Source organism: Lissotriton helveticus, chromosome 2_2 (genome assembly GCF_964261635.1).
Source record: "Lissotriton helveticus chromosome 2_2, aLisHel1.1, whole genome shotgun sequence".
Classification (NCBI taxonomy): domain Eukaryota; kingdom Metazoa; phylum Chordata; class Amphibia; order Caudata; family Salamandridae; genus Lissotriton; species Lissotriton helveticus.
Genome location: NC_136060.1, coordinates 308,545,073 through 308,562,792, shown reverse-complemented (window position 1 = coordinate 308,562,792; position 17,720 = coordinate 308,545,073). Strand labels below are relative to the sequence as shown.

The 17,720-nt window shown below is 43.0% G+C and overlaps 1 protein-coding gene across 1 annotated transcript in view; it reads right to left on the bottom strand.

The window, feature by feature from the left end:
- The window catches only part of RAB28 (RAB28, member RAS oncogene family), a 671,449-nt gene that overhangs the window by 361,754 nt on the left and 291,975 nt on the right, over positions 1-17,720 (bottom strand). Inside the window, exon 4 of the mRNA XM_078678464.1 lies at positions 10,352-10,481. Within this exon, the coding sequence (XP_078534590.1) occupies positions 10,352-10,481 (130 nt within the window). The remainder of the gene's footprint in view (positions 1-10,351; positions 10,482-17,720) is intronic.

Here is a 17,720-nt window from a genome sequence, read left to right as displayed (position 1 = left end):
CTGTTATCAGGAGAGAACTCAGTGCAGCATCTTTGAGCCCAGTACTGATCCTGAAAAGTAATTCTAACCATACTTACCAGCAACTTGAATTTCCTTCCATAGGCTAACATTGACTGGTTTCACTTGGAAACTGTTCTAAGTGTGGAGATTTGCAACTTTTAAATATTCACCTAAAATAATCCGAACAATGAATTCCGATTTACTCACCTGTTATCAGGAGAGAACCCATTGCTGCATCTTTTAGCCCAAAAACCACCACTGGGTCTGGGCCCCCAACAGCAAGGCTAAGCCACAAAGAATCAATGAACAAACAGAATGCCAGTACTGTCACCTCTACTTATTTCAAGTTTGTCAAACCATAAGAATTATGCAATATGGTCGCATAACACGTCAAAGTTTTGAATGAATCATCTATTTTATTTTTGAATTTTTTCAAAAGCAAGGATATTGGTTATTATTTTACCAATTCATTAAGCATTATACAACCTCTTTTCACTATACATATATATACACAAAATATTCACAAGAAAACTATTTACAATATTCACAATGCCATTATTGTAAAAACAATCATACCCTCATGCATTCACATCCATACATAACAAAAAAGTGTTATCACAAAACCTGGAATCCTAAATAATCACAGTGCGCCATATACAGTTAATTTTCGATATTGACAATTTTTTGAAGGATTTTCTTTCTATTACTCCTTTGTTTTAGATGGCGAAAAAGATTGTCATGACAATCTTTTTCGCCATCTAAAACAAAGGAGTAATAGAAAGAAAATAATAACCAATATCCTTGCTTTTGAAAAAATTCAAAAATAAAATAGATGATTCATTCAAAACTTTGACGTGTTATGCGACCATATTGCATAATTCTTATGGTTTGACAAACTTGAAATAAGTAGAGGTGACAGTACTGGCATTCTGTTTGTTCATTGCATCTTTTAGCCCAGCACTGACCCTGAAAAGTCATTCTAACCATACTTACCAGTAACTTGCATTTCCTTCCATAGGAATCCATTGTCTGGTTTTCACCAGAAAAGTTTCTAAGTGTCTATTTTCACAAACTACAAATATTCCTAAAAAATCGCCTGTATGACTTCAACGCATTCTTTCAACTGTTTACAGGAGATGCACCAGTGCTGGATCCAGGATCCACCACTGAGTAAGAAGTAACGATAACACTACTGACATGCTAAGTGAATTTCCTTCCATAGGGTAACATTGACTGGTTTCACTTGGTAATTCTTCTAAGTGTGGAGTTTTGGAACTTTAAAATATTCACCTAAAATCAGCCGTACAACGAATTCCGATTTACTCACCTGTTACCAGGAGAGACACCAGTGCTGCATCTTTGAGCCCAGTACGGATCCTGAAAAGTAATTCTAACCATACTTACCAGTAACTTGAATTTCCTTCCATATGCTAACATTGACTGGTTTCACACGGAAACTGTTCTAAGTGTGGAGATTTGCAACTTTTAAATATTCACCTAAAATCATCCGAACAACAAATTCCAATGTACTCACCTGTTATCAGGAGGTAACTCAATGCTGCATTTTTTAGCCCAGTATTGACCCTGAAAAGTAATTCTAACCATACTTACAAGTAACTTGTATTTCCCTCCATAGGAATCCATGGTCTGGTTTTCACCAGAAAAGTTTCTGTCTATTTTCACAAACTACAAATATTCCTAAAAAATCACCTGTATGACTTAAATGCATTGTTTCAACTGTTTACAGGAGATGCACCAGTGCTGGATCCAGGATCCACCACTGAGTAAAAAAAAGTAATGATAACACTACTTACTTGCTAAGTGAATTCCACCCATTGGATAACATTGGTGATTCTATGTGAAAGTTTCTAAGTGTCAACTTTTAAAATACAATAATATTCCTTAAAAGTCACTATTATAACCAAAACGCTTTTATTCAACTGTTTGCATGAGATGTCCCAGGACTGAATCTAGGATCCAGTCCTGTGGTTAGAAAAGTAATCTATAAAGTAACTAATTGAATTTAACTAGAAATTCCCATTCAGCTCAATGTTGCATTGGGTTTGAAACTGTGTGGCCCATTGCAACAACTGTAACTACTGTACTTAAAACTCTATTGCCTATTTGCAAAGTATTTAAACTAAAGTAATTCATTCTGAGAAAGTATATTTTGGAATGTAATGTATAATGTAATTATAATGTAATTTAATTTAAAAAATAAAATATCTAAAAATAAATAGTTTAAACAAATTTAGTAAATCAGTATAAAAAATAAATAAATATAAGAATTAAAACATTTAAAAATTGCCATTCACAAAACCTTTGAAATTCACTGAAAAAACCATAGGTTTCAGGCATGTTATAGTTAGGAATTGGCATTTAAAAAACCTTAGAAATTCACTGAAAAAACCATAGGTTTCAGAGATGTTATAGTTAGGAATTAGCATTTAAAAAACCTTAGAAATTCACTGAAAGAACCATAGATTTTAGGGGTGTTATAGTTAGTTGGACATTTCACTCGTACAAAACCATTGAAATTCCCCTGTTATAGTTAGTCGTACTAACTATAACTCGAGCGCCCGCAATCCACTGCTGATGATGTCACATATTACATCATTCATGACATGGTCAATGACATCACTGATAACATCACTGATGACATCTCAAATGACATCACTGATGACATCATCCACATGACAATCTGATACATCTTATCATACACTAGTATAACTTTTCAACACTCATTATAAAATATGAAGTACCATATTTGAAACCATTGACACACCAATACAAGTTTCTAAAAACTCACTCAGTGATTCCTACATCTACACACACATCTAAACACTTACCTATAGATTCACTCATACATGCTAACAAACATCAATAGAACACTATTAAATATACTTATACACCTAAAAGAATATTACACACCAGCACACATCTTATTCACTTATGCAGTCATCCTACTCACTTATGCAAACAATTGATCATACTTATATTTACTAAGCTACACACTTACAAAAACACCACTTTATTTATTCATGTAGATAGTAACTCATACAATCACCGAGTCTTATGTATACTTATTTATATACAACAACTGTCACATACACTGCCTTTTGTATTTCTAGTTTGTTCGACATGTATCATTGAGAAATATATTTACTCATGACCACACCCATAAAGAGATTCACTCTCTCAAACAACTGTTTCCACATACAGTCTTAACCTCATATACATACTAAATCAACTATTTACACATCTGTGCACATCAGATAAGCCAAGACCAGATTAAGGTCCCTTTGGGGCATGACAAAAGAAAAAGGGGGAAAGGTGTTGCAGCCATTTCAATTATCGCCCCATGACAGGTGACCAACAACAAGGGCTGATCTGGCAACCTTAAGAAGTCTGAAAGACCACCCTTAACTCCCATCACAGCAAAGTTTGTGCCGGCCAAGAGACCGAAGAAATAATAGAACGTCAGATAATTTGGCCTGGAGGGGTTCAATCTGACCTGATCCTCACCAAGCCACAAACCTGTCCAACTACAGGCATATAGGGTTTTCATTGAGGGTTGTCTGATTGCCAAGATGACATTAACCACCTTCAGAGGAAGGTCGAAGGTGATCGTCTGTCGCCGCTCAAACTCCATGAATGAAGGTGGAGAATGTGAATGCCCCAATGCAGAACCCTGGTCTGTTGTTGCAAGAGCAGGTCCTCCCAGGGGGAAAGCCTGATGGGAGGACACATGCTCAACCCTAGTGGTTTGGGAAATCATTCTGTCTGTGCCCAGTCGGGAGCCATTAGGATGACTTGGGCCCAGTCTGTCCTGATTTTCTTTGAGACTTGTGGCAGGAGTAGTCTAGGCGGAAAGGCATACAGGAGTCCTGAGTTTCCAATATAGGCGAAACATGTCTCGGAATGAGAAACACCTTATGTTATGTTATGTTAATAACTATTTATAGAGCGCTCGTACACCCGTGGGTTTCATGGCGCTGTTTGTGAGAGACAGAATACAAACCCTAGGCGTAGGACTGCTTGAATAACCACGTTTTCAGGGACTTCCTAAATACCAGGAGGTTGTCACAGTTCCTAAGTGATAGAGGGAGGGAGTTCCAAAAAGTGGCCACCAAATAGCAGAAGCAGCTTCCTCCTTGTCTTTTCTTTTTAAATGAGGGAATGGTAACTAAACTGAGATGGGCAGAGCGTAGGTTGCGCTGGGGTTTATAGTTGGTGATCAGGTTTCTGATAAATTTAGGGCCGTTACCGTGCAATGCTTTAAAAGCGGTGCAACCCGTCTTGAAGGCAATGCTCTGGGCCATCGGTAACCAGTGGAGTTTTTCCATGCCAGATCTAAACGATTGCCACTTGGGTTGTTTCCAGATAAGTCTGGCCGCTTGGTTCTGGACCATCTGGATTTGTTTTAGCAGTCGTGCTAGGAGGTCAAGATAAAGACCGTTCGAGAAGTCCAAGCGGGAGAGTACCAGGGCTATTACTACTTGTACAAGTGCTGAGTGGGTCAGTAGGTGTGCTATTTTCCTGATTTTTCTAAGTTGAAAAAAGCTAGAGGATACAACAGCTCCCACCTGTCCTTTAAGTGATAAATCAGCGCTGAGAATGACCCCTAAGCTTTTGACCGAGTGGGACGCAGTGGGTGGAGATACCAGGTCGAGTGGCCAGAAGTGTCGACCCCAGCTCAGCTCACTCTTCCCGGGCAGGACTAGTTCTGTCTTGCCCGGGTTAAGTTGGAGATGGTTAAGATCCATCCATCTCTGTATGTGTGACATTGTTGCCTGGAATCCATCAACAGAGTCCGGGGAGTTTAAGGGGATTATTAACTGAAGGTCATCAGCGTAATTAAAGATAGTGATTTTACGATTTTTTAAGCAGTATAGCAACGGAGGGAGGTACAGGTTGAATAATAGAGGTGAAGTGAGGAGCCCTGGGGTACTCCACAGGAAGAAGATATATTCGGGGCTGTAAAAGTTCCCAGTCTCACTGACTGTGTCCGGTTAGTGATGAAGGAAGCTATCCAACTTAGGGCGGGGCCCCTGAGGCCGGCCTGCTCGACAAGATTCATCAGTATGTTATAATCAACCGTGTCAAACACGGCCGACAAATCAAGGAGCACCAAGGCATGATGGATGCCCTTGTCTGCATTTGATCTTAAGGGATCCTGAACTGTCAGAAACACAGTTTCTGTGGAGTGAGACCGACGAAAGCCTGCTTGATTCGGCTCAAGATAGTCAGAGTTTTCGATGAAGTTAGGCAAGCATCTAGACACGTGAGCCTTGAGTAATTTAGACAGGAAAGGGAGAAGAGAGAAGGGCCTGTAATTGGCCGGGTCCAAGGGGTCTGCTCCGGGTTTTTTCACGAGTGGGACAACCGTGGCATTTTTGAAATTGCAGGGAACTTTGCCTTGTGAGATGGATTCGTTCAGGAGTGGGAGAATGCTCAGCGGTTGAGACGAGCAGACCTCCTTCAAGATGTGTGGTGGGCAGCTATCATTGGGTGACCCAGATTTGACACAGGAGAGGAGTTCTGAGAGTTTTTTAGAGTCAATGGGGGGGGGGCATCGAGTGTGTGAGAATTATAATAGATGTCATCCATGGGATCCAGGCTGAGCGGGTTGTGGATGCTCCTCTTTATCGCAGCAACTTTGTCTATGAAAAAATCATTGAGTGAGTTACAGAGCTCCTGGGTGGGGGACTTAGAGGGGCTGTTCTCTCGCTGTTGCATAGGTCATTTACTATTTTAAAAATATCCTTTGATTTATTCTGAGAGTTTAGTATTTTTGCTGAGAAGTAGTCCGCTTTGCTTTTTAAAATGATCTTTTGGTAGTTTCTACGAGCTGAGATAAACTCCTCCTTGTCTTGCAAGGTGTATTTTGCTCTCCACTTTCTTTCTTTCTGGCGTACCTCAAGTTTTAGATTCTTTAGGTCGGAGGTGAACCATTTATGGGCGTCCATGCTACGTGTGTGGGAGAATTTCACGGGGGCGCGTGGGTATCAGTGGCCGCTGATAGCCAATCTGAAATCTTTTCTTCCAAGAGATCTACATACTTGCAAATTGTAGGTAGCGTAGATGTCAGCGTGTCAAAGAAGGCCAGTGTGTTTACAGATTTCCATTTTCTTGTTACACCACCTGCCAGGGGTTTTGGTTTGATGTGACCATTAATAGTAATTATAAACTGGATTAAATAATGGTCGGACCAAATGCAGGGCGTAATGGAGGGAAGTGAGAGTGAGAGGTTGTGGGACCATATTTGGTCCAGACTGTGACCTTTTTCGTGGGTGGGAGAGTGTATGTGCTGGGTCAGATTAGAAACTCCAAAGTGAAGAAGTGCTGACAATGCACGTTCTCAGCAGTGGTAAACAGATCGAGCCAAGGTTTTGTCAATTAGCAGAAAGACCTTGCACCACCACCGAGTATAGCAGTCATTCTGGATCTGCTCGGCATTGCCAGCTGAGCTCATCTGCCCTGGCCTTCAATGATCCTGCTAGGTGGTTCACCACCAAGACGATTCCACGATGGTCTAGCCATTTCCAGAGGTACCCACCCTATTTGTTGCAGTATCACATGGCGGTGGTATTGTCCACGAGCATCTGGACCAGTCTCGGCTTGAGGGAAGGCAGAAAGGCTTTCAACGCTAGGCTGTTGGCTCTCAGCTCCAAATGATTCATGTGGAGCCAGGACTTTGCTGGAGGCCAGAGGCCAGAGGCCTCTCCCAGGTGGCCACTCCAACCCAGAAGTGATACATAGGTCCCCACTGTCCGCTCTTGGTAAGAAAGGGAGAGGGGTCCGCCACTGACCCAATAACAATCCATTAACCAAAACTGCAGATCTTTCACAGTCTTATCCGAAATCTGAAAATGGTGGGAGAGGTCCCCTTGATGTTGGACCCACTGATTCTTTAGATACCAATGCAGGGCCCACATATGCCACCTGTTGTGCTCAAGCAGCAAGATGCAGGAGACCATCAGTCCCAGCAGTCTCAGAGTAAACCACACTAAAATCCAGAACCGCGGCTAAAAAACTGGAATCACAGTCTAAATGTCATAGACTCTCTTGCCCAGGGGAAAGGATGAAACTGAACCGTGTCCAGAATGGCTCTGATGAAGCAAAGAGTCTAGGGAGAAGCCAGGTGTGACTTTGGCACATTAATAGTGAACCTCAAAGATGACAGGTTTACCATAGTCTGGAGGTGGTCAAGGTAGCAGAAGACTGGCATTCCTGACCTCTGATGATGTACTGCCACAAGCACCATCACTTTCATGAACACCCAAAGGGGCACTTCAGAGATCGAAGGGGAGCACATCGAAATGAAAATGCTCCTCTCCCACCACAAACCACAGGTAGCGCCAATGGACCGGCAGAATGGGAATATGGAAATAGAGATCTTGCAGGGACAACATCACCATCTAGTCTCCAGGGTTGATGGCAGACAAAATCTGGGGCCAGGGTAAACATTTTGAATTTCTTCTTCTGGAAGAAGGCGCTGAGGACGCTGGTCTAGAATACACCATAGACCTCCATCCTTCTTGGGCACCAGAAAGAAGCAGGAATAGCAACCACACCCAACTTCTGGCACGAGCAACCACTCGACCGCCCCTTTAGACAAAAGGGCTTGCACTTCCTGCCACAAAACAGAGAAATGGTCCTATGTCAGTCGCTGAGGGGAGGTGGAAGGTGGGAGCTCTAAAGCAGAAATCTAAAGAAATGGTGATTAACTTGCGGTTGGAGAGGCTGGGCGTAAAAGCCCAGACAGGCATGGGTAGCCCTGCTCTACGTAAAGTGTTTGAGCGGGAATTAGCTTTGTCCTCCACTAGGCGAATCTCATTACAGGGCATGTCCATCAAGGAGGGCTGTACATCCCCCAAGAACCCAGTCAATCGCAGCCTCGCATGGTGATAAACGGCAACGCTGGTGCTTATGGGCCCACCCGATGTAATTGGTAGTGTCCCAACCACAATGAATCGTGAACTTGTAAGCATACTGACCATCTTGGATTGACTGAGAAATTGCAGGGCGAAGGTCTTCGGGCACACCATGGAGAACTTCTCCAACCAAATCTCAAAGGGGGTGTGAGCATTGTCCCAACAAACAGCTGGTGTTAACAGATCGGAGGGCTAAGCTTGTAGAAGAAAATACATGCTTACTGAATGTTTCCACTCACTTAGATTCCCTATCGGGGGAGTGGTAGTAAATGTGTTTGGATTAGAGCAGCTGGTGCAAGCCTGTATCACTAGGCTGGCAATCTGTCTATTAATTTTGTTAAAAGAAAGGAGGGGCTAAGAAGAGGTTAGGCCCGGTTGGAGTATGCTAGTTAAGACATTAGTTTCAACTTCCAAGGCAGGGAGCTTGAGGTCAAGTCCGTATGCTTCCCTCTCCACCACCATAGCGTAGGCATCGGACTCTTATCTGGCTGGTCAGAGGAGAAAAAAAGAGCCATCTCCAGGGAAGTATTGAGGCCACTAGACTCCTTTAAGTCCTCAAAACAATTGTCACCTTGGTAGGTCTGAGTGAACTCATTACCAGGGTCATAATCATATTTAGAGTCAGTCCCAAAAAGAGAATGGAGAGAAGCTTCTCTGAACTGTTGCAAGTCAAGTGGGGAAGTTACGCCTCAGGCAGATTTGGGCGCAACGTAGGTCGAGGTAGGACTGGCATCTGGTCAAAAGAGGAAAATTAGGGCGGTGAAGTCACATCGGCGGCGACATGCCCAGAGTTAGCATGGATTGTGGCAGCGGTGTTGGAACAAGAGTAGGAGGCAAAGTAAGTATGGAGGGTCCAGGTGGCACTGTGGGGGAAACCACCAACACCCGCTGGCAGTATCCCAGGTAAAAGGCCTCTTGGCTTCTTTGGGTCCAAAGACGTGACAGAGGGAGTCAACAGGAATCCAAAGAGCTGGAGCATTGCTGCACGGAAATCTTGGGAATACTCAGGTTGTGCTGGAACGAGCTGTAGAATAGGCTCCAAAGTCTGATGACTTCGGGAGAAACTGAAGAAGGATGGGAGGCCCGGGCACCTGTTTTGGCAAATGCGAGTGGTGTGAGGGAGTGGAGCCCCACTTCAACTTCTTGGGTTTTTTACGCTTACCTCAGGACTTGGAACACGATGACGATCGACTTCTGGAGCGGTTCCGACAACTCAAGGAACGAGACTGAGAGTGAACTTTGAACACAGAGTGGGATTTCGAGTGGTCCTGTCATGGACTCTTAGGAAACCTAGAGTTTTGCCATGCGCTCCCTAATAGCCTACGTGTTCAGGCTTTGGAGTTGTGACTGGACCCTAGGCGCCACAGGCACACTTTATGGGGATCCGTCACAGACCTCTGTTTGCGACAGTCCATACAGGGCATAAAACATAGTAACATCCCTTGCACAGTGTAGAATTTAGAGGAAAACTCAAGGAAAATGTCTCCAAAAGACCAGAGCGAACCCTGGATGCATGTTTAGAGGGCGGGAAGAAAGGAATTGACCTTAGCCTACAGGAGTGGCACCGATTTTAGCCTGCATGTGATTATCAGAGCAGCATTAGTGTAGAGCTGCAAGTTGCCACCTTCTGGCAGAAGTACTGTTTAAAAGTTTCCGGATCCAGTATGATGCCTGGGGAATATTCAAAAGGTAAGGATCTGTGGCTAGAATTCTCTATCAGAAATAATGAGCTGCAAGACAGTTGTGCCTAACAAACTGTTCCAAGGTGGTAACACAGAACCATATTCTTCAACTGGCTGATATGTACAGTCTAGACTGTGTTGTATACTCATAATCAGATTTAGCATATTGTTGTGTAATGTACAAAACAAGTTCCACTCTTCCAAAGCAAACCTTGTAGTTAACTTACAAGTGACACAATTAGATTCACAAAGCCTGTTCAAGACGCAACGCAGGTATGGAAAATTTCTTAAGGAATTGTGAACTGAAAAAGGTGCACAGGACATATTCCTACAAATAACCGGTCATATATTTTGTTTTATTAAATGCCTTAACTCGGCCTTGATAAAATACTAAAATATAAATGCATTTCATCATGGTGCCTTTAGTTTGAGACAATTACTGCTTGGACCTCAGGCTCTTCGTGTCTGGTTATTGTGTACAACTGGCAAAATGTCAACTTTCAGAATTTAACAGTTGTAGAACAATATAACATATTGCTTCCTTAAATAAGAGTAAAACACTCATATTTTCTGTTTTGCTTTTCAGGCCAAAACTTTAAAAAGCCTAAACATTGTCAGTGGTGTTATAGCACAGACCTTAGCTGTAAGGTAAGCACCCCATTGTGCTATTTCATACCACATGAAGGCATACATTAATACAATATTTAATGAATGGCAATATTGTTTACTTACTTTTATTGGCTACCAATGCCACAGATGGCTGAGGGTCAGATTCTTCATTTACTTTTTTTACCATCGAAAACCAATCTTCCAAGTTCTCGAAGCTCTGAGAATTTGTGATGTCATAAACCAAAAGAACACCCTAAAATAAATTGTAAAACGTATGTTAACGACTGGTCGCCACTTTGACTTACAAGGAAATAGCGTATAAAGTAGGTCCAGGCGAAATTAAAATTATGCCGGAGTATTTCACAAAAATTCACATTATGCTTCTTATGTGAAAATCCTACAATGACGCCATTATGCCACGTTACATGATTACGCTACCGTTTGTGGCAATATTATACCACAGGGGCACAGGAACAACGCAAACAACCAGAACACAAACGGTTCTTGTTCATGCACTTACTTGTGTTTGTCGCTCTCTTTTTTTGGTGCAAACTAAATCCTGGCATTATAAACTGACGCAAGGATGCATTTTGCGCTGAACTATGACACTAAATGGCATCATTTTACGAAATGTCACATAATTACACAAAAACAATTACGTGGATTTTGCACAACTCTACTATAAAGACAATACATCAAACTAATCGTCCCTTGTACCTAGACGACTGTAAAGCATGCAGTAGGGAAGCTGATGGTGTATCTAAGAGAGTCACAGTAAATACTTTCTTGTACGGAATCTAAGGCAGAAGCCATGAGTTTAGGTTGCTGCTCTCACACCAACTGAAGTGTAAAAGTAATTGGGCCCATTTTTACAGCACTCAAACATCATGCACTTTTTAACGGTGCATGATCAAACCATAGCACAAAAAAAGAAAATGCCAGCACATGCATTTCCACAGGTTACTTCATATTTAAACAAAAGATATACATCCCGATTTACAAACTTTTAGATGTACAAAACACTTGATTCTGCTTTCGGGAATAGGTCATTATGGTTCACAGAATCAGGATCTGCAGATTTTTCAACTTACTAATGGGGACTTTTTAATCGCATGGTGCAATTTTCAGTGTGTTCAGTCAAGGTTGGAGGCATTGGGGAGAGGAGTTGGCCTAACGGCTAGGGCGGTCGACCTCCAATCTGTGGAACCAGGTACGAGTCTCGGCAATGACGCTGAACATCTTGTGAATGTGGGCAAATATCACGTAATCTCCCCGTGGCCTAACAAAAATGAATGTGTGTCCTCATGTAACGCAACTGGTGCTATATAAAGTCTCTGATTCCCGACACCGGGTCAAGTTCGCTCTATATAAAACTCCGTTAAAAAAATAACAAAACTTGGTATTACCAGGGACAGAAGAGTGGAACAGCACTACAGAAACTGTGAATGCGTTGGCTCACTCCCCTATTGGGGAATCCTCGATTTATCTAGATTAGCTGGGCACTCGTTGAAAGGGGACATATGAGCTTTACATAAATGGTGGAAAATCTGAATTGTCTATTGATGCAACAGCCTCTGTGCTGGAGGATTGGAATCCTCAGCAAGATTTGTGAGATAGAAGGACTCCCATTTGAAAGGGTGGATAGACTCTGAAACCTAGGATTTTCGGAACTGGGTAATACAATAGCAGATTATATTGAAATCTGAGGTTCCGTGAATTCTGAACCCGTGTTTTAAATGTCATGGTTCCGTTACGATTTTGGTAACAATGAACCGTAACTAATGAGTTCGGCAAGTACGAGTGTTTTCGCCATGTTACACACAAGGATTCACAGTGTATTTGAAGATTCCGTTCCGAACCATAGTTTTCATTTTGTGTAAGGCAGCCATTTTGTGGTTGCCCTCACATAGGCGGCTGAATGAGTCTTTAAGACTCGTGCCCTTTTGCTGGGGTTTGTGCTGACTTTTACATGACCCGAAGTGAACTGACCTCGTTGCCTGAAGCCGACCTTGCTGAGCCAGTTCTTGCCCTCTAGCTGATCAAGACTAAGATCAGAGCGCAGGACATCGTAAAGTTTTTACTACACACAAATATGCCTTATCCTACTCTTACCTGTTTCTGTTTCTTTCTTTATAGTCTATTTATGATATGGGTCGTGGCCTTTTTATTATGGGTTTGTTCGGCCTGTCTAAAGAAGAATGTTGGGTTTGTCCGATGATCGCTCATGGGCCGAACAATTGAAAAGTGGGTTTTACCGTCATGCTATACTTTTGGTGTGGATACATGTGATTGGACAGTTCGTAAATGTTAGGTATTTGTCTGGAATGTGATTTTTGGCATAAAAGGAATGACTTGCTTTGTAAAATTGAGCAGTCTTCTGAGAACTCATATCGTGATGATTTCTAGGATTTCTGTTACTGGCTGCAGTCAATAAATTCGATCTTTGACGTCACCACGAAGAGTCCCGTGTCTCTGTATTCTAAGACAGGTGAACCCGAAGACTTTGGGCGTGGCCCTGGCGCCGCCGGGTTCTAAATAACCCGGTTCTTCAAAACCTTTGTACAATTACAGTGTGAGTAAGAGCTAGCAGATTCAAAACATTATAGGTATCTTTGTGCTCAACATGCCTTGAGTAGTCATGGATTAGAATAATACATCAGTGGTGGCTCGATCCTCATGGAAGAACTAAGGACAGGCTAGATCAAAAATCTATAATTCTATCATATTCAACATACAAAAATGACGAGTACATGAGGGACAAATGATTGGCTGACCTGTGACCAATGTAGGCCCTGGAATGAAAGGATACGCTTACCCAAGCTGTGGCCATGGAATCTAATTTTACATTAGCATACCTTAAGATCCTACATAGTCCAAATTGTTCAAAATGGCCTTGTTTGAGGAGCCAAATGTGCATCAGTATGTTTCAGGTATTGGAAGGAGCAGGGGTTGTTCAACCATACAATATGAGTTGGGTGTTCTTGAATTACAACAGGGCCTTTTGCCACTTTGGGAAATCCTCATGGTGTGTGGGGAAGATGATCTAACAAATGTTATGTTCCCTAGGGATGTTGGAAAAGCAAGCACTGCAAAACGTTGAAGCAGCACATCAACCCCTATACTGAAGAATGGAAGCACATCGAATGGCTTGCTTACCTGAATCTAAATCACTGGCAAAGCTAAATAAACATTTTAAAAAATAAACCAGAAACTAGATAGCATCAGGGAAAATGATCACTAAACAGATAAAGGATTACTTGGGTGAAGGAAAGTAAAGTACCTTACACAAGGAAAGTAAAAGAGGAAAATGTCAAGATAATGGGTTGTGATAGCAACTTTGATTCATGATACAGAGGAAGCTCAAAGAAGTCTGCTCTACAATAATAAAAATGGCATTAATGATAACAACACATATAATGAGGCACAGTCAAAAGATGGTTTTAATCATCCCAAATGTACTTGCTGTTTTTGGGATAGGTATACTTTAGCAGACGTCCTGTATTTTCATGGGTAGGAAGAAGCCTTTCCCGATGGAACAGATGGCACATATAACATTAAATGCAAAATAGCGAATTATCCAGAAAGTCTGAATATATGCAGGTCGGTTGTACGGAGGATTGACTTCGGTATGAAATTGTTATGTTATGTTAAAATTATTTGTACAGCGCACGGACACCAGGCGGTTTCATGGCGCTAGGAGCGGAAGGACAATAATGAGAGGCGTTATTACTCATAGGCTTGCCGGAACAGATGGGTTTTCAGAAATTTCCTGAATAAAATGTAACTGGATGTTAATCTGATTTCATTACGAAGAGAATTCCATAACCTGGGGGAAAAAGATGAAAATCTGAGGCCACCGTGTTTTTTCCGTTTGAAGGCGGGGATGGAAAGCAGGTTATGGTGGGAGGAGCGGAGATCGCGGGAAGGGGCATACCGATGAATCCTTGAGGCGATAAAAACAGGGCCCTGACCAGATAGTGCCTTGAAGATGGTACAGCCAAGTTTGAAATTGCAGCGTTTGGCCACCGGGAGCCAGTGAAGGTTCTTCAACAGAGGGGAAACATGTTGGTGTTTGGGTTGGCGAAAAATAAGCCTGGCTGCTTGATTCTGTACCAGTTGTAAGCGGTGAAGCTGATAGGCTGGAATGCCAACATAAAGAACATTGGCGTAGTCGATGCGAGAAATGACCAGGGCCATGATGACAAGTGTGAGGGCCTTCGTAGTCAGGAACCTGCAGATTTTCCAAATTCTGCGAAGGTGGAAGAAGCATTAAGATGTTACTGCGTGGGGATTCATTGACAGGTCTTTGCATATAATGACACCAAGACTCTTCACGGAGTCTGCAGGATGGGGAGGAGTGCCCAGGGAAGATGGCCAAAAACTAGAGTTCCAAGGGTTAAAGGGCCCTCCGGTTAAGACAAGCTCGGTTTTGTCAGGATTGAGTTTTAGTTGGCTGTGATACATCCATTCCCTAATAAAAAGCATGATGGATTGGAAATTAGTGCTGGATTCAGTGGTGGAATCAAAGTTGAATACCAGCTGAAGATCATCGGCGTAATTGAAGATGGTAACCGGGCTATTGCAAAGGGAGACAATCAGAGGTTGCAAATACAGATTGAACAGGAGGGGCGATAGAGCGGAGCCCTGGGGGACCCCGCAAGTGAATCTAGTTTGTGTTGCTGAAAAGGTGGAAAGATGGACCGCCTGGGAGCGTTGGTATAAGAAAGATCTAATCCACTTCAGAGCCAGGCCCTGAATGCCCGCATTATTGACACGGTCTATCAGGAGTTCATGATCGACCGTGTCAAAGGCCGCTGATAAGTCCAAAAGCACAAGTGCTTGGGAGATGTTATTGTCAGCTCCATTCCTAAGCTCGTCCATCACAGCCACAATGACGGATTCAGTAGAGTGCGCCGGCCTAAAACCCGCCTGTTGAGAATCAAGGAACAGGGAGTTCTCAATGAATGAGCTTAGGCACTTTGTAACATGGGCCTCCAGTATCTAAGGGAGCAAGGAGATGGGTCAAACATTACTTAATACCGAGGGGTCTGCATTAGGCTTTTTCAAGATAGCAATAAGTGCGGCGCGTTTGTTATGTTATGTTATGTTAAAAGGTTTTCTACCGCGCACGGTCACCAATTGGTTTCATGGCGCTCAGAGACAAAGCAGAAAAGAAAAGCAGAGGGGTTTAATCATGAGCTAGCTGGAAAAGATGGGTTTTGAGAAGTTTACGAAAACAAATATAGTCTGGACACAGTCGGATAGTGGAGGGAAGGGAATTCCAGATGGAGGGGACGAGAAAAGAAAAACAAGAGCCGCCATGTTTTTTCCGTTTAAAAGGTTGTGAGCAGAGGATCGAAGATTCCTGGAGGGAATGTGGCGCTTAAGGCTGAGTGAGGTGAAGGCTGGAACAAAACCAATGAGTGACTTGAAAACAGTACATCCCAGTTTGAAAATGCATGAAAGTGTCTGGAACAATACTTGTGGCCAGGGATTTATTCAGGAGTGAGAGCGGGGGATCGGGACAAGAGAGGAAAGCCTCCTTCAGAATATGGGGGGGACAGCAATCATTAGGCGAGCCAGAGCCCACTTTATTCAGTAGAATCAGGAAGTCTGATTTAGTAATCTGAGGAAAGTGATCCAGTGAAAATGAGTTCTTACAGGGTGCAGCAGGAGGGACGGGAGAGGTAGGGGTAGGAATGTTATTCTTGATAGAGATAATTTTATTAATAAAGAAAGAATTTAGTGAGTCACAAAGTGTTTGTGAGGGGACAGATTTGACGATTACCCGATCGGATTGTGTGAGTTCATTAACAATAGAGAAGATGTCTTTCGCCTTTGAGGATGAGTTAATGATTTTTTGTGAGAAGTATGCTGTCTTAGTCTGGAGAATGGAGTTTTTATATTGTTTTAGCAAGGCTACGTATGCTGTTTTATCCTCAGGGGCATATGCGCGCCGCTAGCGGCGCTCAGCCTGCCGGAGTGCCAGTTTTTCTTTTTTAATTGTTCAGAGAACCAGCGTTGAGCGTCGTGGGGGCAAGCTGGGGAAACAGGGGCATATAATCCGGGGGACGGTAGAAGAGAGCACAAAAAAGGAGAACTTCAGAGAAGAAAATTTCAAAATAAGACTGTCGACCCGAGGAAGATTGACCCTTTCTAAAATGGTGAATTTATATTGTTGGCGAATAATGGCTGCAACTCCGCCACCCGATTTGCCCTGCTGCCTATTAGTTTGGAGTATGTAATACGCAACGGGTATTGCTGCTAGGATGTCGGGAGTGGAGTCGTCCGTCAGCCAGGTTTCCGACAGAAGGAGAATATCGATGTTGTTAGCATCTAGCAATTGAAAGATCTCAAGTTGATGTTTCACCATCGAATGAGTGTTCAGATAGGTAATAACAAGGGGGTCTGTGGCCGGGGGTTTAGGATCAGCGGGCGGCTGGGAGAGTTCATGAGGCAAAAAAGAGGCACTGGGAGCGTGTGAGACGAAGAGGACGATACAAGGAGCCAGGATACCAGACTTTATGGCGGCCCTCCTAGCGCTAGAGTTAATCTGCCCATTATGCTGTAGATTATAAAGGTCAAAGGAGGTATAGGTGGTCAATAGGGCATTATGACTGGCCCCTGGTCCCGGCTGGGCGCGGACGGGCTTGCCTTTGGCGCGCCGCCGGCGCGCCCGCTGCGCTCGTCTGCTGTGCCTCCTTCTAATCTCCATTTTATATAGTCTCAGTGAGGAAGAGATCGAGCCCGCTAACCAGCGGAAGTGAGGGAGCAGGCAGGAAGTTGTGATGCTCACTGTGGGACCCTCCGCTCAATCGGCACTTTGCCACGGCGGAACGGGGTCAGGAGCGAACAGTGCAAAAGTTGCCAGGTAAGTTTTAAAAAGTACAAGAAAACACACAATAAAAATGGCAACTTTACTCAGGCAATGATTTTTAACCAAATGATTTTTGAAAATACTTTAGCACATTATGCAAGCAGGCAGGCAAGAAGGCAGTTGGCACTTAGTAAAGAAAAGGTAGACACTGCGGCTGGAGTAGCATATAAATGATACACTGTTCTTTTTTTAGATAGCAAATTTAAACAAAACAATACTGGATTTTTCTCTTGAAGCACTACATTTTACAGACTATCATCTGACTTCTTTAAGCACTAAGTTAATAATAAATCAATTATTAAAATCGGCCATGAAGATCTGTGCCTTCAAGAGTGACCTGGCATCCATTCAAAGTGGCAGTCAGTGGAAGCTGAATGAGTGGTGGCTCACAGAAGAAGCCATTTCTACCTACCTCTCAGATAAAACGGAATCCTACTTCCAAGCTAATGTAGGACAAGGTACCTCCTCAGTGACTTTATGGGAAGAGTACAAACTGGAGATCCTTGTGCAAGCTATGGGCCGAATAACCTCATTGAAGAGGGGTAGAAGGGAAGTCATTCATCTCTTGAGTTAGAACTTAAGTATAGGTGCTTTAACAGCTATGATACATTACTG